Here is a 21,977-nt window from a genome sequence, read left to right on the forward strand (position 1 = left end):
CCCATGCCTGCACCAACCACATAAACCTTACAACACCGTCTGTGGGTGCTGCTGTTTACCCCTTCTTTATCTCCATCCCTGACCTCCTCCAGGCCAGAGTGCATAGTCTAATGATTAGCCAAGGAAATCGGAGACTCGGGTTTACTGTCTCCCCCACCTCACACATTGGCCACAGCAGATGCTTCAGATGGATTGTATCAAATGGAAGTAAGGATCAGGGTATTTCACTGGGCGGAGATTGGTGAAAACAGCTGTAGATGTTTCATGTGAGCCCTGAGAGCAGCTCTCTCTAATCCAGATCTGTGATTCTTCATCTTGCCTGTCCATTACATTACCAAGGGAGCGTCTGAAACTCCTGATGCCCACTGAAATCAGTGACTCTGGGGGTAGGATCCAGGCATCAGTATTTTTAAGCATCCCGGGAGTATTTTGACCTTGCAGGGTTCAGGCTGAACTTGAGTCCTGGCCATTGGGGAACTGTGGCGTCTGCCTGGATGAGCACCAGCTTGACAATTACACGTCCAAGCCTTAGCTTGAAGAAAGATGGGCAGGCATTTTATCAGATGTGTCACTGATGCATAATGTTGATAGCAAGCTAATTTGGAGGCAGAGCAGTTTGGCTAAGCTAATTGTATGAAATATTAGCTGGTTTACAGGAAGACTGGTAGAAGAAGAAAACAGACAAAGAGAAGGTTTTAGCTGCGATGGCAGCTTTCGTTTCTCCCCTTTCCTAGTCACCAATATAATGTGGGACTTGTAATTTATAGGGAAGGAGTATGACTCGTGTGGTCTCCTGTTTCTATAAGGAGGGACCTTCAGTGACTTTATAAAAATAAGCACCTGTCTTATTCTCCAGTTGCTTTCTAGCTAATTTTGGTCCCTTTTCTTTTGCCAGTTGCCAGAAGTTCCACCCGCTGAGGAGGAAGAACAGGAAGCCTGGGTGAATGCCTTGCTTGGAAGAATATTTTGGGACTTCTTAGGAGAGAAATACTGGTCTGATCTGGTGTCTAAGAAGATCCAAATGAAACTCAGCAAAATAAAGGTATCACTTTCCACACAAGAGGCTTCTAATCCTCTATACTTCTTCATTTCTGGAAATTTTGTACCCTTATGTCCTAAGTGAAAAATAACTTGGTTTAAGCATATAGCATATGAGGGTAGTAAATTCTCAAACAGCACATCTGACCTTGATCACAGACTGACCTTATGATTAACTACATCTGGGGGCTTAGTGAACATTAATATTTACTCATTTTCTTGTGTTGCCCTCGTTGTTATCCACTCTAGGTGATAATCCAGAATTTAGTTTGGGAAAATGTGAGCTCTTATAACCGATTCGTCTTATATAATTGTTATTTTTAAGCTGGAAATAAACTTAAACTGTACATCCAGAGCCCACCCAGCCCCACAGCAGTCTAGGCCACATGGTATATCCTCTGAGGAAAATACAGATTACTTAAGGCCTCTTAGTGTTCTCACTGAAGAAAATACTAGATTACTTAAGGCCTCTTAGTATACTGACTGAGGAAAACACCAGACTACTTAAGGCCTCTTTCCCAGGCTGTGCTCCCTCTCAAGCTGGGAAAGTTAGCACGGCACTTTAAATGTGTCTGTGTTTGACCTTTACTTTTTGGCCAGATGGCACTTTATTTTGGGCTCTCTCTTTCCTGAAGAAACACTCTGGTGCTAATCCAGGCCCAGTTGGAAGTGAGTTTGAACTGTGTAAGTGTGCCTGTCATTAAATGACTCATTTGCCAACCAGGAGACCTTATTGAGGATCTTGAGCTTCTTTAAAATTAAATTTTTGACCCAATGAAGACCCAGCCAAGAAGAGTCACTTTGGATCCCAAATCTTCACTGAACACTGTCAATAGCTTAAGTCAGTAGCCCTGAAGCTGTATGGATCAGAGATATTTTTGAGAAGCAGAAGCCTATGAGATCCTTTCACTAGAAAAACATGTTGACACAAAATTTTGCCCATTATTTCAGAAAGTTCAAGGACTCTAGATTAAGAAACTGTGAACTATGGTAAACTAGATTAGAAGGAAAATATGGGCATAGAGGAGCTTCAGGTTGATTTCTGTTGTTCCTTTGGGTAAAGAACAGAGCTTTTCCTGGCCTTGTCAAGCTCTGGCTGCTGTCTGTGGGCCAGTTTCCCTTCTTCCCCAGCTCCTGAGAAAGAGGAAGGAGGGGCTGCCTTCTGAGCCAGAAGGGTGGATTTCAAGGCAGATTTTGGGGGAGGGCTCTGTTGACAGGTGTCAGCCTGTTTGTGTTTCTGAGGCAGTTTGAGGGTTGAATGTGCTTCAGCTAGCCAGTTCCATAGCAGGAGACAATAAGTAGCAGTAACCCTCTGTGTTGGGAGATGCAGTGTCAGCAGCCAATCTAGAGCTCACTCAGCCTCTCCCCGTTTTTGGAAATGATGGAGGGCTTGAGTTCCCACGTCAAGGCATATGGGTAGGGCTGGCCCTGCTCTTTTCCCAGAGTCTATCTCGAGCCCTTCCCTAAGCAAGAGGGGCCCTTCCCTGAGCAAGAGGGCTGCAGTTCTTGGCAGTGTGCAAAAAGAAAGCAGGACATACTTGAACTCCAGATGGGATGCTGCTCCCCTGCTACATGCATTCCAAAACCAACTTGAGCCAGGAGTGCTGGTGCACACCTGTAGTCCCAGATACTTGGGTTGCTGAGGCCAGAGGATGACTTGAACCCAGGAGTTCTGAGCTATGATCGTACCACCAAACTCCAGCCTGGGTGACAGAGCAAGACTCTCATCTCTAAAAACACCACCACCAACAACAAAACCAAACTGGTTTGAGAGGCCCCACCCTTCTCTCTTGAGCTGGAAGTCCACAGAGCCTCTGCCCTATTTGTGAAGGTGCCCCCCTCCTCCTGGAGAAAGTCGAGGGAAAGTCTGTTTTCATTTTCTCCCGTTAATAATCATGGAGGCGTTGGTAGTTCACAGACTTAAACTTCCTTTTGTTTTTTGAGGTCAGAAGTACTAAAAGGTTAGAATGGAGAAGTGTGGCCTAGATCCAGCAGTGCCAGAGGCTAGAGGTGGGCATTGTGTTCCCTCAGTGTGTTCCATCCATGCCCTCCACCCCACTCCTGAACTGCTGCACTGTGAAGTGCCTGCAGACCAGAGGAGCCCCTGGTTATGGAATAAACAGGAAAGCAGAAGGACATTACCAAATTCTGAAGCTGTCACCACCCCTATGAAAAGAACTGATTGCCACCAAATATCCAAGTACCCCTGGGAGGAACTAAGCCTTAAGCCGAGTAGTGAGTGGGTATTGGTTAATAGCCAGTCAAGAGCCAAAATGGGGATAGGGAAGTGGTATCTAGAGAAGCCTGAGCTTTCCCCCGTGACACAGATCTCCCTGATCCCCTGGTTTCCCTGGAAGGCCTGACATATGGAGAACTCTTTGCTGGCCTTGCCCTGTAGTCTCGGATTGTCAGCCTTGCACATGATCATGACTCATGTTGTGAAAAACAGCCCTGTGTGTGCATCTGGTGCCCAGTGATGGGTTTAAAACAAGCTGCGTTTCTGCCCCAGTAGTAAGTGTGCTCTGGCTTTAGCCAGCTGCTCAGATAACCGCCCTAGGGCCCTCAGTGGTTATGAGCCTCTTGTGCCTTTGTCAGCAAATGTTGCTGAGATTGCATACAGCTTCTAACTTAGCACCCACCAGCCTGAGAACGTCCCATACCGTTGAATGCCTAGTCTCTAATTGGGTTTACTCAGGAGGGTAAAGAATGTGCCCCTAGATTTCTGTCTCACTGTGGTACCCTTTGGGTGGGAAGAAAAGAGTTTCTTGTCAAAAAGAACAGGAGGAATGACCTTAACAGAAGAAGCCTGCTCAAGGGCAGGGATGTGAACTAGGAGGGGAGTGTATGAGTGCTGGAGGGTTGGTTATAGATGTTCTGGGGTCTTGGGGTTGGATAGACGGGTGAATAAATAGGAAACCAGGCCCTCTGATCTCCCCTCCCCATTCTGCTTACTAGTAGGTACAGCCCACCTTCCTCTGCCAAGTCCTCCTCAGTCCCCAAGTCCTTCAGGTCCCTCCTTTGTCTCAGGTCCTGTCTCAGGTCCTTCCTTTGCCTTTGCAGGGACTAGAGGTTGCAGAATGGCAGGTAGTGGCTGACAGGGAAAGAGAAGGGACAGTTGTGTTCCTGCTGTCTCTATATTCACTCCTGTGGCTCAGTGTCAGACTGACATTCCCATAGAAACACGGTTGGATGTCCGGGCATGGTGGCTCATGCCTGTAATCCAGCACTTCGGGAGGCCGAAGTGGAGGAAATCTTGAGCCCAGTAGTTTGAGACCAGACTAGGCAACATAGTAAGACCCTGTCTCTACAAAAAATGAAAAAATTATCCAGGTGTGATAGTGGCACATGCCTGTAGTCCCAGCTACTCAGAAGGTCGAGGTGGGAGGATCGCTTCACCCCAGGAGGTTGTGGCTGCAGTGAGCCATGATTGCACCACTGCACTCCAGCCTGAGTGACAGAGCGAAATCCTGTTTCAAAAAAAAAAGAAACACCATTGGAGGTGACAGTATTCCCTGGCTCACCCTTGGAAGTCTCTCTAACTTGGCTTGCTCCTGAAGCACGGCATTTGAATGACAATAGTGGACAAAAAGGACAGGGCAAGTGTGCAAGACTTTGGTCACATTCTTGGCCAAGTAGCATTTTATAGGTTGATAGAGAGGCCAACACCACTTATAACATTGATGCTTTGGAAAAAGGTTCTCCAAATATAGCAAACACCAATTCAAAACTACGCCTTTGAACACTGTCTCTACTCACATTTTGTTCGTCATAGACATTATAACCTCTTTAACATAACCCTTCCCCTCCACAAAAAATCAGAGATTACATTCTCTGATTGGTGAATCCTGAAAGCTTATGTTTCTCTGCAGAGAAACAGCTGAAGAGGTCCAGCCAAGTTAGGTATTAAATCCATGCCTGACTAGATGCTACCTCATTTTATGCAGAATATTTAGTTTACATTTAATTTTTAAAAACCTTTTAATTTTATTCTAAATTTTATAAAACTATTGTAACATTCAACTGGAAAAATACTTATGAAAATAACTAAGAGAATTCTGGGAGAAAAAAAAGGAGAGAGACTTGCCAGATTTAAAAGTATATCATAAAGCTAAAAGTGTATTATAAAGCTAAAGTATATTATAAAGCTAAAGTAGTCAAAGCAGTTTGATACTGGTGGAAATTCAGTACAGACTCCATTGCAGTGGGAATTTAGTACTTAAAGGTGGCGGAACAGATTAGTAGGGCAAGTGTTGGTTGCTGAATAAATAGGTCGAGATTGCTGACCAGCCATTTGAGGGAAAAATTAAGCTAGATCCCTACATCTTACATTAAAATTATGAATGGAATAAATATTTTAAGAAATACATATACATCCACAAATCCAAGCAGAGAAAGTATAGATGAATTAATTCTATAATCTTGAGATGAAGTAGGAATTTTTAAGCATGATGCCAGTATTCTTATGTTATTTCCTGTAGAAAATTCCTATGGATAGATTTCGGGGTGTGTATTAGTCAGGGTCCCAGCAGGAAGCAGATGGCACACTCAGATAAGTAAAACTCTGGGGAGAGTTTGCTGAAGGGAAGATTTATAAAGGTGTGGGCAGATGGAGAAAAACCCATAGGGAGAGTGCTACACTCCAGAGCTAGCAGAAGTGGGAGCGGTTACTCTCCCTGGAGCAGCAAAGGCAAGGAGAACTTGGGCAGGGCAGCTGTGTGGAGAGGCTTCCTGTGTTACAGGAGCTGTGGCCTTCAGTAGATGGGGGGGGACAAATGCCCAACACTCTTCTCCGTGTGCCTCCCCATCCACTGCCCATTGGTGTATCCCATTGGCCATGCCCAACCAGAAGCTGGAAGGTAAGAGAGAGACCGTTGGCACAGTTCACGCAGACCAACCACTGGGGATAGAGTGCAGATCTGGCAGGGCAAACAGAAAATGTCCAGCATGAGGTCAAAGGATGTGCTATTTTTCTTTTTTTTCTTTTTTTTTTTTTTGAGATGGAGTCTCGTTCTGTCACCCAGGCTGGAGTGCAGTGGTGCGATCTTGGCTTGCTGCAACCTCTGCCTCTCAGGTTCAAGCAATTCTCCTGCCTCAGCCTCCTGAGTAGCTGGGACTACAGGCATGTGCCACCACACCCTAATTTTTTATATTTTTTTGTGCTAATTTTTTGTATTTTTGGTAGAGACGGGTTTCACCGTGTTAGCCAGGATGGTCTCAATCTCTTGACCTCGTGATCCGCCTACCTCGGCCTCCCAAAGCGCTGGGATTACAGGCGTGAGCCACCGCGCCCGGCCAGCATGTGCTATTTTTCAAGGATTTTCATACACGTGTAAGTTTGCCTATCGGAAATGTAGCAATTTCTTTTCTTTTTTTTTTTGACGCAGAGTCTTGCTCTGTCCTCCAGGCTGGAGTGCAGTGGCACATTCTCAGCTCACCGCAACCTCTGCCCCCAGGTTCAAGTGATCCTCCCACCTCAGCCTCTCCGAGTAGCTGGGACTACAGTGCATGCCACCTCGCCTGGCGGATTTTTGTATTTTTTGGTAGAGATGGGGTTTCACCATGTTGGCCAGGCTGGTCTTGAACTCCTGACCTCAAGTGATCCATCCACCTTGGCCTCCCAAAGTGCTGGGATTACAGACATGAGCCACCGCACCTGGGCTTGTAGCAGTTTCTTACTACCCACTGAGAGTCTGAGAGAGGTCTGTTTTCCCATACTTCAGCAAGTGTGGGGTACTGTTAACCAGCATGGCTGGCTCCTTCTCCATAGGTGGCCTCTGCTCAAATGCCACTCCTCAGGGAAGCCGTCCCTGACCTCCTCAGCCAAAACAGCCACCCGCAAGTTCCCTCTGCCCATTACCTGCTTGATGTTCTTTGCAGCACTAATCACTCTCTGGAAGTATATTGTCTACGTATGTACCTGTTTCTGCCTTTCTATTATAAACCCCGTGACAGCCAGGCCCTGGCCTAACCTCTTCATGGCTCTGTCTGGAGTATGAAGCCTAGTACATGATGTGTGCACATTACGTTTTCGTTACATAGATGATATGTCCCCAAAACCTTGGCCACCATCCTCTCCGGAAGCATGTTGACTTCCAACAGCATGTTTTGTAGGTTGCTCATGGGTCTCACTCATTGTTTGCTTGTTTCCTCTAGCTCCCCTACTTTATGAATGAGCTCACTCTGACAGAACTTGACATGGGCGTGGCTGTGCCAAAAATCCTCCAGGCCTTCAAGCCTTACGTTGATCACCAAGGTAACTCCTAACTGACCATTTTATGAGTGTTAAAATATATCCTTTGCTGCAGATTCAGTACCATGATGGCTTTGTGTTTGGAGGGTGTTGAGGACTTTTTAAATCATCTATTTCATGTTGAGTGTCTTTCTGTTCTTACCAATCATGGCCTTAAAACTGATTTGGGGCCGGGCGTGGTGGCTCACGCCTATAATCCCAGCATTTTGGGAGGCCAAGGCAGGCGGATCACCTGAGGTCAGGAATTCGAGGCCAGCCTGGCCAACATGGTGAAATACCGTCTCTACTAAAGAAGTACAAAAATTAGTTGGGCGTGGTGGCGGGTGCCTGTAATCCCAGCTACTCAGGAGGCTGAGGCAGGAGAATCGCTTGAACCCAGGAGATGGAGGTTGCAGTGAGCCAAGATCGTGCCACTGGACTCCAGCCTGGGTGACAAGAGCGAGACTCTGTCTCAAAAAAAAAAAAAAAAAAAAAAGATTTGGAGTAGATCCAAGCTCCCGTCCTAAGTCTTCTAGTCTCTTGGTTATTATAGGGCCTCCTCCAGCCCAGTGATGCACACATGCCAGCTGATGGGGCCTGTGCTTTTGTGGCGGTTGCAGCCCTTGCCAGGGCATGAAGCAGTGGCTGGATTTCAGTTCTGCTCACCTCTCATGGCCCTCATGGGTACAGCTGCCCCAGCCCTAGCTCCTTGCCAGGAGCTGCCTCTCCTCACATGTGTTCACATCCTTACCTCCCCTGAGTTGTAGGTTCCAGATTTTTTGACTGTCATGTCTTCTGTCTTTATGTTCCTTGCTACTCCTAGGAGGTGCTCAGTACATGTTTGAGAAATGAAGACATACAGTATATTCAAAGGCAATATTTTGAGAGTAGGGCTCCTTGCTGGAGGAAAGTTCTCAGACTTGAGTTTTTAAACATGTTACTAAGACATTATTTATGTCTGCTTTTGTGGGTGGGGGGTTAAAGAGTTGATCAGATTGTAGAGAGTTTGCATGACCTGATGATGATGATGTAAAGATTTGTATCTCTTGTGTCACATAAACCATAAATATGGTTTTAAAAGGATCTTGACAGAGGAAATTTAGTACACAGGAGTTTGATAAAAAAGAGGAATGAGCCAGGTAGGCCAGAATAGCCCATTAGCATGCAGAGAGAATTCTCACTGACGTTTTTACTGTAGCCTCCCTTGGCAAGTGAGCGTCTTTCCACTTCAACCATATTTACATTTTTCCTAAAATGGCTTAGGAACAAGGTAGGAGAAAAAATAATTATAGCTTTTCAAGAGAGTGATAGTTGTTTTAAAGTAAATGTTTTATAAAATTTGTAGAGCATGGAAGCTACTTTTCTCTCTGGTTGTATCAGATGGTTCTTGAATTGTGTTCAGTGAAATCAGTTTTTCTGCTGTTATGTAGATTTGATGTAAATATGAAGAGATTTTTCTAGCACTATAGTTAGCAGCTCTAGCATCTCTCTCCAGCAATATTTCAGCTGACAACCCATCCATGTTTTTAGCATCACATCAGTTTCAGAGAAAGATAGACCAGGGTACTATTTGCACATCCAGAGAAGTCCATCTAATTCCTGCATGTTGAGCTCACCTGTAACCCCTCAATTATGTCTACACCTTGATGAATCTGGGTGTGTCTAGGTTTGGGAATTTCTGGTTCACTGAAAGTAAAAGTAGAAAACATTTCAATTCTTGGCAAATGGCTTAACTAGAGTGTTTTTAACCCCATGCAAAATTGTAAAAGATGCATTGGCTGAGCGCGGTGGCTCACGCCTGTAATCCTAACACTTTGAAAGGCCAAGGCAGGTGGATCACTTGAGGCCAGGAGTTCAAGACCAGCCTGGCCAACATGGTGAAATCCCGTCTCTACTAAAAATACAAAAGTCAGCCAGGCATGGTGGTGTGTGCCTGTAATCCCAGCGACTCAGGAGGCTGAGGCAAGAGAATAGCTTGAACCTAGGAGACAGAGGTTGCAATGAGCCAAGATTGTGCCACTGCACTCCATCCTGGGTGACAGAGCGAGACTCTGTCTTAAAAAAAAAGAAAGAAAGAAAATAACAGAGCTTTAGAAATAAGATGAAGATGTAACCTCGGGCCCTAGCATCACCCTGGCCTGTAATCCCAGCTACTCGGGAGTCTGAGGCCTGGGCAACAGAGTGAGACTCTGTCTCAAAAAAAAAAAAAAAAAGCACCATCTATGTGTTCACTGCATAGCTAGCTAGCATCTTCACTCCATCAGTGTACAACTGCTACCTTTCTTCCTCTAACTCAGGTGGCCTCTCTATTCCTTTTTGCTCTTTGCCTCTTTAGAAATGTAAAACAAGCTGGTGAATGATCAGCTAACACAAATCTCATGAGAGGCTTAAAGAAAGTAAATAATAAGTGTGCATGCTCTATTTTCTAATGTGCTAGCAGCCTCTTATCTCAGGACTGCCCTCTGCTGACTTTGTAGAAATTTCCGAGGAGAGGGGGAGCAGGGCCACAACTGGGCCCCTGTGGCTTTGAACTCTGCAGCCTCTCAGGGCAGCTTTGGTCAGGCTTTGAGTAAAATTCACCAAACACCTAAGTGTCAAGCTTCTTAACTGTTCTTCTAGAGCAGGAGCTATGGTGAGACATTTCACTATATAGATCAAAGCTCTGCCAGTTTTTAATCCATTTGAGGCTATTTAACTCCTTTCAGGGTACGTTTTTAGAGATTTGCCTGCTTGTGTAACAAGGGAGAAAATGGTATTAAAGGAACAATAAAGACATAAAGCCAGTGGGGTTTTTTCAAAGTTTGATCAAATCAGGTTTTTCCAAGTCCACAAATGATGCATGTATGATAATAAAACAGAAATGACCATGAAAAAAAGAAATAAGCATTTTGGATTCCAGTGCTCTACGGGGGAATCTTTCCTTTTAGTGAAATTTGAATCTGGGTGACAAGCAAACTGACTCTGAAAAGCAGAGCTCACCTTCCAGGGAAATGCGACCCAGGTGACGGAGGACTTCACAGCTCTAAGGAGCGCCACCTCCTATGGGATCCCCTCACGTTCTTTTTAAAAATATTTCCCGGCTTGTGCTTGTTCGTTGGAGGCATATGTTCGGAAGGGATATTTTGGCCATAGCTGGTTGGATTATCCCATCCTAGGGATGCTCTTCTTGAGGCAAGAGGCAGCACTGGTTTTGAGCACCAGCTCTGGACCCCAACTACCTGGTCCACAGCTTCGTGGCCTCAAGCAAACCCCTGAAACCTCTTCACTTCCTCATCTCTCAAATAAGGATTCTTTTTTTTTTTTTTTTTTGAGATGGAGTTTCACTCTTGTCATCCAGGCTGGAGTGCAGTGGCACGATCTCAACTCACTGCAACCTCCACCTCCTGGGTTCAAGTGATTCTCCTGTCTCAGTCTCCCAAGTAGCTGGGATTACAGGCACCTGCCACCATGACTGGCTAATTTTTATATTTTTAGTAGAGAGGGGGGTTTCTCCGTGTTGGCCAGGCTGGTCTTGAACTCCTGACCTCAGGTGATCCACCCACCTCAGCCTCTCAAAGTGCTGGGATTACATGCATGAGCCACTGTGCCCGGCTCAAATAGGGATTCTTATAGCACCTACTTCATAAGCTTGTCGTGAGGATTAAATGAGTCAATACAAAAAAGGCACTAGAACAGCATCTGGAGCAAGGAGGAGCTCTATGCATGCCAACTAAGATTGTTAGTATCATGGCTGCCTGGATGCTGCTGTTAGGGCGTTTAGCATGGAGGCGGCCATAGTGTCCAGTTGACCATCCTACAGATCAAAGCTGGCAGATCCTTCTAGGATAAACAGAAAAAACAAAACAAAAAAAAAATGGCATTCTCAGCTTTCATAGCCTTGCTACTGTAAGAAGTCAAGTCTGTGGTTCTTCTGAATGAAATCGCACACAATGGCCATGTTGGCTTGTCCCTGTTCCAACACACACAACCTGTCTCAAGTGAATTGAATGGGGTTAAATGACCACCTTTTCCAGAGCAGCCTCACTTCCCACCAAAGGCAGATGGCTGGACGATAGACAAGCTGTGTCCCTTAGAAACTGGCTGTGCTCCTCCTGCCTCAGCTGTGACGCCTCCTCACTCCACACACACCCTGGAACTAGCCACTCTACCTGTGGGATATATATGGATTTCCTTTCTTTCCTTTAGGCCACACAGCAAGGTCCAGAAACCTGTGTATGTTACCCTTCCCCAACCAGACTGGCCTCTACCAAGCCCTCATCCCTACCCTGGGCTGCCGCCTCCAGGGCCTTCCACTCAGCCAAACTCTTTCCATTCGTTTTATTAACTCCATTAGGGTAATGTTTGTTCATTAATTCAACAAATACTCATTGTAGGAAAAATAGAAATATTCAGGAAAGGTAAAAGGGAAAATATTACCCATCATCCCACCATTCAGAGATAACCAGGGTTACCTTTTTGGTACATTTTTGGTATATGCTCTCCAAATCTTTTTTCTTATGGCTAAAAATTTAGAAAACATAGCTCTTTTTCAAAACCCTTGAAGAACTGGGGAGACTTGAAAGGGCAGTTAGATTGCCTCACTCCACCCTGCCATGTGTGTATGATGAGCCAAAGCCCAGAAAGGGGTGACTTGCCCGGGTCAGCAGCAGCCTCACACTTCCAACCTGTTCCACGGGCTCTAGGCCCAGTCAGAGGCTGCCCATGAGCACTGACTCTACAGCCGGGTCACCTGTGTTTGGGTCCTGCTTGTACACCATTCAGCGGTACAACTGTGGAGAAGCCACTAACCACTCTATACTTCAGTTTCCTCATCCTTCAAGTGCTGATGGCAGTGCTGCCCACCTCGTTCGGGTGTGGCAGAGATGCAGTGTTACATGTAAAGCACTCGGAGCACGTGGCACGTAGTAACCATCAGTGTTAGCTGCTGCTCTCTGGCCACTTTGTTAGTATTAATAAAATCATCCTGAAGAGGCTGGGTGGGGGCCGCTTCTGTCAGCAGGTATTTATCTTCTGTGCCTGAGTCCAGTGGTTTCAGAACAGGTGCCCACAGGTGTGTCAGCAGGGTCAGAATGATCCAAGGATGCAGACCACAACCCCTCAGGCTTAGATTAATTCATTTAGTCTTCAGGATGTTTGCAGCATGAATTTAAAATTGCAAATAGCCACTGAGTGTCTACATAGACAGAGGACCCTATTGGGTTTTGCCTTGTTTTCAAGATACCCAAATAATAGTCCAAATTTAGACTGAATGCTTCAGATTCTGTGGAAATATTACCATGTCCCACAGAAATAGAAACCTTGTCTGTCTCCGGAGCTGCCCTTAGTCATCTGGACTGACGTTCCAGACCTTAACCCACGTGCCTGGTGCCTTCACCTCCAGTGTTCCAGACTGGATCCTACCAGGATCCACTACCTACGTGCCTGGTGCCTTCACATCCAGTGTTGGGACTGATGCTACTTTGCCACCTAAGTAATAACAGAAAACTGGAGCCAGAGTCAGTCATGACTTGCCCACTCCTCCTGCCACACCTGCTTCAAGAGTGACATTACAGGGCAGCTATAGCCACTGGGGCTGCCTGGGCCTGAGCACCAAGGCAGGGCCATACTTCAGCGCATGGGGCTGATAGGAGTAGCTCTGACCAGACTGTGCTGTGGGAAGACAAACAATGTGCAAAGGGCTTAGTGTGGGAAGGGGAAATCATACCTCCTGTGGAACATGCGTCGGGTGGGGGACAGGGGATCCTGATTTGCAGCTTGTCAACCTTGAAGGGGTGGAGCTCTATTTCAGAGGACAGTTACAGGTAGATAAAGCTAAAAATGATGTCTGTCATCAAAGACACACCCACACACAAGGAATTGCTAATTTTCTGTAGTATCTGAATGAGCAATATGGCACCAGTCTCTTTGCCGGGAGCACAACAGTCACTGGTGTGTTCTTCCCAGAGCTGAATAACTCCAACATCTGTTCTTGATAATATGTTATCAAATGTTCCATTTTACGAAGTTTTGTTCTTTGGATGCCAAATATTGACTTTCAGAGTGAAATCAGCTATTAATAGTTACAGGTAGAAGGAAATGGAGGTGAAAATAACGTGAGGACCAAACTCAGGTTTGCAGGGTTTTGGTTCCCTTAACTACTCCCAAGCAGCAGGTGCCCTCTCAAGCCTACTCCAGTGAGACAGATGCCTAAAAAGTAATAAAACAGCGAACCGCTGTGTGAGATTATTAGATTCACATGGCCACGGGAGGACTGAGGTCATGGGGTCTGTTAACTAGAAAACCAGGCCGAAGGCAGAAGAGCCTCTTGTGGTTGTGGCCACCCCTTGTCTGTGGGGACATATGCCAAGGCATTTTATGATACCATCTGGCATCATGGTCTGAGCTGCACCAGCTGGCCTAGGCCACTTTTATTTTTATTCAAACATACACTTCCTGAGGGCAGGGGTTCATCTCAGTGCTTTTGGCTCTGATATCGTATGTTAAGAACGCATACATGCTTTTTGGTGGAATAAGCTGTAATTTTTGCCACAGTGTCTCTGCATAGTGGTAGTGGTGGTAATTGATCCTGCCGCCTTGAAACTAAAGAGTGGAAAAACAGCATCTGAGCTCCTTCCAGGTCCTTGTACACAGACTGACTAAGTCTTACTTCATTGTCACTCGTGTTGCTGCATGAAGTGCCAGGGTTTTTTTTTTCTTCTTCTTCTTCTTTTGAGACAGAGGCTAGAGTGCAGTAGGGCGATTGCGGCTCACTGCAACCTCCGCCTCCCAGGCTCAAGCCAGTCTCGTGCCTCAGCGTACCTAGCAGCTGGGACTACAGGTGCACACCACCATGCCTAGCTAATTTGTGTATTTTTAGTAGAGACGAAGTTTCACCATGATGGCCAGGCTGGTCTTGAACTCCTGGCCTCAAGTGATCCGCCTGCCTCGGCCTCCCAAAGTGCTGGGATTACAGGCGTGAGCCACTGTACCCAGCCTGAAGTGCCAGTTTTATAGGGGCTCGTTAATAATCGGGTGCCACTGGTTACCATTGGACAACCTCTCAACATGATGTGGAATAGACCCTTCATATGTGTGCCTCCAGCCCCCCTTTCCCAGAGAACCTTTCAGGACTGCCTGCCTTACTGCTATTTAAAGGCATCAAAAATTGTCCAGCTCCTCAATTTCTGGTTTTATTCTTGAGCACCAGCCAGGGCACATGGTTATAGAAAGTATTTTCAGTGAAATGCCTACAACTAAGTCTTACCATTTGTCAAGAGTTCAAAAGAAAGGGCCCTATAACTGCATTCCTCTAGATAAAGTAGCATTTAGCTGGGTTACAGTGGAAGATGCTGCTCATGGGGCAGTGTGTGTCCCAGTGTGCTTATTGTTGCTACGTTAGTCCCCAAGGGGAAGACAACCTTTCTAGTAACTGTTAATTTCATCTTTCAGTCTTGCAAGGCAGGGGCCTCCTGACTCACCTGTCACATAACCAGTTGGTCTTTGCTCCAAGTTTTGGGAGTTGCCTGTGTCCCCAGGTTTTCAGGTCACGTTCTGCCTGCTGAATCATTGTTACAAAAGCAAATTTCTCTTACACTTAATGCTAAAATAGTCTTCTTACCCTCATCTGAATGCAAGCACATCATATTAGAGTCATTTGTTGGAATATTTATTTACCATTCATGTCTGCTTTTAAAAGTTCTTAAACCATTCCCAGGCCAGGTGCAGTGGCTCACACCTCCCAAAGTAATCCCAGCACTTTGGGAGGCCAAGGCAGGTGGATCACTTGAGTTCAGGAGTTTGAAATCAGCCTGGGCAACATGGCAAAACCCCATCTCTACCAAAAATAATATATATATATATTAGCCGGGCATGGTGGCGCACCCCTGTGGTCCCAGCTACTCGGGAGGCTGTGGTGGGAGGATCACTTGAGCCTGGGAGGCGGAGGTTGCAGTGAGCCAAGATCGTACCAGGTGGCACTCCAGCCTAGGTGACAGTGAGACCCCATCTTGGGGAAGAAAAAAGTTCTTAAAGCATTCTTGACTCTTTCATATTTGTATGAGTGCCAGGGCTGAGCAGGGCCCTGTGGGTGGGTCTCATGAGGCATATTCAGTGTTTAAAACAGACGCCTCCCCCAGGCAGAGGCTCAGTGAGATGCCCAAGCCTCATCCTCAGATATCAGGCTCCATGGCTGCCCAGTACAGCCTCTTCCCTGGCAACAGCAGCAAGGGAGACAGAGCAAGAAGTAAGGGTGGGCTGGTGAATGCAGAAAAAGGGACGCTGCCTAGTCAGACTGTGCCAGGTGCCAGGGTGTACACAGCTCTCCCTGGAAGAGGCAGTATAGGTCTCCTTGGTGCAGACAAGGGTACTGATGGCACAGAAGTGAAGAAACTTCCAGTGAAACACAAGCCCCAGTCTATGTGACTGGGCTCTTTGCTCTTCCCTGGGCCTTCCTCCACCCCCCAGCTCCTGACAGGGACGCTGGACCACACATCACTGGGTGGAATGTCCCCGTGACTGGGCATGAGCCAGCAGTTTACTAAGCCCAAATCCATATATCTTCATTTAAAAAACAGATTAGCAAAACTTTCCATTTTGTAAGAAGTATAATTCTGGGGCCTTTAATATGTCCATTTTCAAAGGCAATGCATATTATTAATATTTATTAGAAACTTGACTAGAATTTTCAAAAGAAACGATTATGTTTGGATGGTTTGAATATTAATTCTCAAAGCTGGAAATACTATACAACAATAAATATCTTCTTTATTGTTGTTTTTTTACATTGAGTTTAAATCTATTAATATTAGCCTTTTGCTCTAATCCCTTCTCCTGAAGTGATTAAAAACTAAATGTCTTTATTAAAGCAGATATACCCTTTATTTCCATTAATAGTACCTTTGAAGAGCAAGCTAATTAATTCTTTCTAACTGCTTAATGTAAACAAGAAATACAACAGTTTTGTGAGTGTTGCTGCAAGGAAGATAATCACAATTGATCTCCATATCACTTAATTAAACCAGGTCATTCATGGAAAATAATTACCTTCCATTATGGTAAAAAGAATTGGTTGAAAACAAAATGGAAATCACCCTGCCTTTAGTGAGGAATGACACCATTAGTGCTGGTTGGGGTTAAGCAGTGCTTTTATCTGAGGTGGTGGCCATGTAGGGGATGGGCTGTTTACTGTAATTGCTTGAAAACAATGCTGTATGTGAATGATGGTTTTAGATTAATTTCCTGCGTCCTTTTAGATGTTGTCATTTGTCATGTGAGGATCTATAAAAGTTTATTAACATTTAAACACCCACTTAAAGGATCACATTTTGATAAAAAGTCCATGAGGTCTTCTGGAGGCCTGAGTCTGAAAAATCACAGAAAAATACTTGACAAATCATAGAATCCTCAAGTAGAAGAGGGTCATGAGATAAACTCTGTATTTTAAACCACTGATCAGCGGCCATCCTGGTAAAATTCCATGAAGCTACAAGCCTTTCAGATATGATCTCATTGGCATAATATCTTTCCTAAGGAGCTGATTTTTAGCCTAAGGTACAAAGTGATTACCCAATTATATCTGGATAATCCTGGGAATTGAAAGTTAATTCTTTGATTCCCATCAGTGGGCAGTTTCCAGAAAGAAAGGAAGGTCCTAAACGTTTTTGTTACTCTTCCTGTTAAATCTGAGCCATTTTCTGTGTCCCACTCCCAATACTGGAGAATTTTAAGAAAGACAGCGGTTCTCATATGTGTCTTTATAGAACAACCCAGCTTACAGAGAAGTCTTAGCACTTCCCTTGTGCCTCGTAACTGGCTGGGCATCAGCATGCCTTGTCCTGGCTTTGCCCTGAGTCAAGCCATTTTCTTCTGCTGGGCATATGTCTTCTTACTAAATACAAGGAGATTTTAGAAGCCAGAGGATGGGACCCTTCCAGTGCTGACTTGTGCACTGAATTCCCCAGGATCCTGTGAATGGGCCCTGAGATGCTGGCTGTTTACCAGGGGCTCGATGTATGCCGTGACCTGTTCTCGTGTGTGTTGATGGCATAATGCACTCTCAGTCCTCTTCTCACCTAGATTAGTAGACGATACATGGACTTTCAATATGGTGCCTGTTTAGATATTTTTAAATGTAAGTTTTTATACTGTCACTTATAGTCATGTGTTTTTTTGGGGAAAAAAAACCTTCTGTTTTTTCACCATTTCTCCAGGACTCTGGATTGATTTGGAAATGTCCTACAATGGGTCCTTTCTGATGACTCTCGAGACCAAAATGAATTTGACCAAACTAGGTAAAGAGCCTCTTGTTGAAGCCCTGAAGGTTGGAGAAATTGGCAAAGAAGGGTAAGGGGCTATATATGAATTTACTAATCCAATCCTGGGGCACCAGCCTCTCCCTCCAGCCTTTGAGAAGCAGGTTTGAAGGCCGGGCGCAGTGGTTCATGCCTGTAATCCCAGCACTTTGGGAGGCCGAGGCGGGCGGATCACGAGGTCAGGAGATCGAGACCATCCTGGCTAACACGGTGAAACCCCGTCTCTACTAAAAATACAAAAAATTAGCCGGGCGTAGTGGCGGGCGCCTGTAGTCCCAGCTACTTGGGGGGCTGAGGCAGGAGAATGGTGTGAATCCGGGAAGCGGAGCTTGCAGTGAGCCGAGATCGTGCCACTACACTCCAGCCTGGGTGACAAAGAGAGACTCCGTCTCAAAAAAAAAAAAAAAAAGAGAAGCAGGTTTGATGTGTAGTGGCCCCTGGATGTTGAGTGAGCTTCTGTGTAAGCGCTCCTGGACCAGAGCATTTCAGGGAATGGTTTCCTAGTCTCATCCCCAGTGGCCTGTGAGTTCCCAACCCAGCTCAGCTCTGACCGCGCCTTTGACCTCAGTGCTGGCAGTGGTACACATGGAATTGATTACCCAGAAAACATCACTGACTCAGACAAGTGGGGCAGACTCATCCAAGCAATAAAATGATCCTCGAATAGAATCATGAAGATCCTTCCGGTCATAAACAGCAATATGTGGAACAGGCTGAATCTACCTGCTTTAATCACAAAGTCAGAATTATTTATAATTAGATGATTGATTTTGTAGTGTAGAGCGTGCTCCTAAAAGTGTTTTGAGAAGCATTTTCCCTAAATAATACAATATTGACTTGCCTAGTAAATCCCTCTCTTCGTAGATAGTGTATCTGCTGCCTAGGGTTTGTCTGATTTAGTAAATATTCCAAAATTGTGAGTAACTCATGAAGCTTAATTTTTTTCCCTCTTAAATACCTAGAATAGATAAACTGGAACTTTTACATCCTACTCTCCTTAAAATGACTGCTCTGACTATAAATTTAAATTATATTATTGTTTTTACCAATTAAAAATGTTGACTAGAGGCTGCTTCTCACATCTTTAGCCCTTTGCATGGAATCAACAGTATGATGACATGAAAATGTCACAAGGAGCTATCTCCACGGGGCCTAAATATAAGATACTGGCTCTTAGACTTTTGCTTGGTTCTGGTACTGACCTAATGCTTTTATTCATGCTTGTGGTAGTAGCAGATTGGGGGAGCTGGGTTATACATTGGAGAATATTCTTTTACTTAGATTATCCTGATTTATTCAAGTTACTTAATGAAATGTTTCTATTTTAGTAATTGGAGAATTTTACCAGCTATATGCAATCTAACCTGTGTCTGTGCTATTTTCCTTTCATTTTTCTATTTGTTAAAATATGTTTGGATTCGGCAATCTGTGGATTTATATTTTCTGGTGAGTGTGGTATTTATCAACTCTCCACATAGCATTTCATACCCTGTAACTTCTGAGTCTTGTTCAGTCCCATGTGAAACCATGAGGAAGCCTGTCTTTTCATCACATTCTTGGACATAAAGGCACAGTTCGTGAGCCTGAGAGAACCGAGACCAGGAGTAGTTAAGAGGCTTTCCTGACAGGCAGAGTCTTATAGACTTCCCCAATTTGAATTGCTGGAGTCCTGATCTAGTCAGACTCAATTCCTGGTCCTGCTGTCCCCACTCCACCCCCACGCGTAGCTGAGCACATTAAATCCAGCTCATGACGACAGAGTTGCAGAACCAGCTGCCTAGAAAATGATGCACCTGAGGCAGAGGCAGTCTTGAAAATGAGATCTAATAAAAAGAGAGTGTGGCAGAGCAACCTCGGGCAGATGCATTTGTGCAAGGAGCCCTTTCTAGAAACAGCCCCGTGTGGGCACAGAGGCACAGGGACTCCATTGCAAAGGGGGTCTTGGACACCAGGGGCAGCAACCAGGCCGGTCCCTGAGGAGCTTGCCACGTAGGCGTCCACATTCACTGCTGTTCATGCAGCCCTGATAGCCCAGTTTCAAGTTCATAAACTCTGGCTGACCAGAGGATGGACATGTTTCTGGAAAGCTGTGCTTCTCTAGACTGAGTGGAAAAAAGATCCTCTGCTTTAGGAATGTGATGGTATTATATTTCACTTATATTTCTAAAGTGCTATTTTTTTCTAGAAGAGTCTGTTATAAAATGTTTTGCTTCTTCCTGTGAGGGTGTTAAATTATATGTTGATGTGTAGTTGGCTGTCATTTGTTTTTAAAAGTAAGGAGGAATACAATCCAAAAGCACTTCATTTGGGAGAAGAAGGCCCGGAAAAATGGACCCTTACCCCTTTTTTCAGAAAGGACCCTTTCGGGAACCTGAGAGCACTGGGTTCTTCTTTATGAAAATGCTTCCACATGCACCATTTGGCTCACAGTTTCTAGGAGCATTGTGAACCTCTAAAAGCCCATCCGTGATCCCAGAAGTGATTCCAGAATCCACTTCACTTCCTCAGTCATGAGGTTTATGGAATCACCGTGTGGCTTAGTAGCAGAGGAGGGACAGGAGTCAGCATACATACTAGCTGTTTGAAGCTTGTGATCTTTGGAACTGATATCTTCCTTAATATTAAACCTCCAAAGCACAGAATGTCTGAAGAATTGGCCAGCAGCAGCCCTTTCCTCCAGGCCCTCCCTTCAGCCCGTGGCCGCCTGTCCAGGGCCTCACTCCACATCAGGGTCTGCTCCCTGGTGTCCTGGCTAGCAGGGCCTCGGCTTCATCTCACTGCTTTTTTCAGTCCCTGTTCAAGTGTGCAAATGATTGTGCTCTTGCGGAGTCTCTGAGGAGATGCTGCTCAACCTGTGAGATGTCCTCCTTACTGGTAGGAGGTTTGTTCACCTTTAGTTAGTACCCTGAGGGTGAGACTGAGATTTTAACCTGTGTAGCTTTGCCCTAGCAAAGTCTCTTCCCTTTGAAATGTGTGTCTGCTGTATTTTCGTGGGCATTTTTCCTTTAGTTTTTTCATTTCCCAAATAGTCCTTTTGTCACACACTGCAGGTAACATAACATACGACATTCAGATGGGATTGAATTAGTGAGCTGAGCAGCCTCTGCTTTAGGAACTGCCCTGCAGAGGGCTAGAATGAGTTAGTGAAGGGAGTGCTCTGCCTTTTGGGTGGCCTTGAAATGGAAAGGGGCATGGGAGTGAAGTGTTTCCTATAAGGCACTTGGGCCTCTTCCTGCTCCACCACTGCAGTCTGGGCCCTTTGTACAAGTCCCCAAGTCAGAAGGTGGCCCCATCTGACCTCTTTTCGGTTACTAGTTCATATCTACCCCAAACCACCCGTCTGCCCCCAGGCCCCTGGTGTTCTGGGCGCTGAGTGCCTGCAGTTTACGCTGTGACTCGGTCTAGTGTGTGGGTGTGTATGCACATGTGTGCCTGTGGCAGGTGTATGGAACTGATTTTCTCAAAAGAAAATTAGTGCATTCTTGAGTGTGGTCTCCCTCAAAGCAAACATCTCACAGGGCTTCTTAATTTAATTATGCGTTCTTCATTTAAAGCATTTTGGGGGCTTCTTTTTAGAGCTGCCTCCAGAGTCCGTGACATTCTTTTAGCTATCCTGAGTGACAGCAAATTGTCTTGCTTTGTAGATGGTTTGGACCTTTGAGAAATTGCTAGAAGTCATCAGAGGTGGTGGCGATTATGAGACCAAGAAATAAAATATTTGGTCTAAGAGTGTCAATGATAAAATAATTCACTTTTTCTTATATATCTGACATTTCCAAAAGATTTTTGGCAGAAGGAACATAACTGGAATAAGCCTTTTAAGGTGTCTCTTTGAAAGGATATCACACTCATCTGGAATTCTGAGGTGTGTTTAAAACAAGTAGGCTGATTACATTCCAGCACGTCTTCTACAAGGAAGTGCGGTGTATCTTTCTCTGACGTTCATGCTGAGGTCATAAAATGCATGTTCATTTATAAAAGTGAATATCAGGCAAACACTGGGCTACACTTATAATTCCTAAGTATTGGGTGCCGCATAATACTGCCCCCAGTGCGGAGAGCAGAGGTACCACTCGGTCAAAATCAGATTTTCACATCATCTGATCAGCTTGAACTGGTACAGCATTACCTGAAGTGTTCACTTCAAGCCGCAAAATTTGTCCTGTTCTGTGACCTGCAGAGGATTAACTCAGTAACCTGAGAGTTTGCCACAGCGCTCAGCCTCTGGCATCTTCTGCCCAGGGTTGGAGCTGCCAGATGGTATGTCCCAGTGGGGTCACAAGGAGCAGTGGCTCAGCAGATCTCACTGGGGTCCCAGAGCTTGCAGGCAGCCTTTTGTGCTTTGTGGGTGAGGAGCAGGCTCCCTGTGCTGTGGGGACAGATTTCACACCTGGCAGCATGAGGTCAGAGAGCCTCAGGCA

At 45.4% G+C, this 21,977-nt stretch overlaps 1 protein-coding gene across 9 annotated transcripts in view; it reads left to right on the plus strand.

The window, feature by feature from the left end:
• Window positions 1–21,977, plus strand: part of TEX2 (testis expressed 2) — a 124,012-nt gene that overhangs the window by 92,773 nt on the left and 9,262 nt on the right. For all 9 annotated transcript variants that reach the window (XM_032138162.2, XM_058431658.1, XM_032138163.2 and 6 more), the window contains 3 exons: window positions 896–1,042; window positions 7,192–7,291; window positions 17,455–17,587. In XM_032138162.2, coding sequence (XP_031994053.1) covers window positions 896–1,042; window positions 7,192–7,291; window positions 17,455–17,587 — 380 coding nt within the window. The remainder of the gene's footprint in view (window positions 1–895; window positions 1,043–7,191; window positions 7,292–17,454; window positions 17,588–21,977) is intronic.

Source organism: Hylobates moloch, unplaced genomic scaffold, assembly GCF_009828535.3.
Source record: "Hylobates moloch isolate HMO894 unplaced genomic scaffold, HMol_V3 SCAFFOLD_19, whole genome shotgun sequence".
NCBI lineage: Eukaryota > Metazoa > Chordata > Mammalia > Primates > Hylobatidae > Hylobates > Hylobates moloch.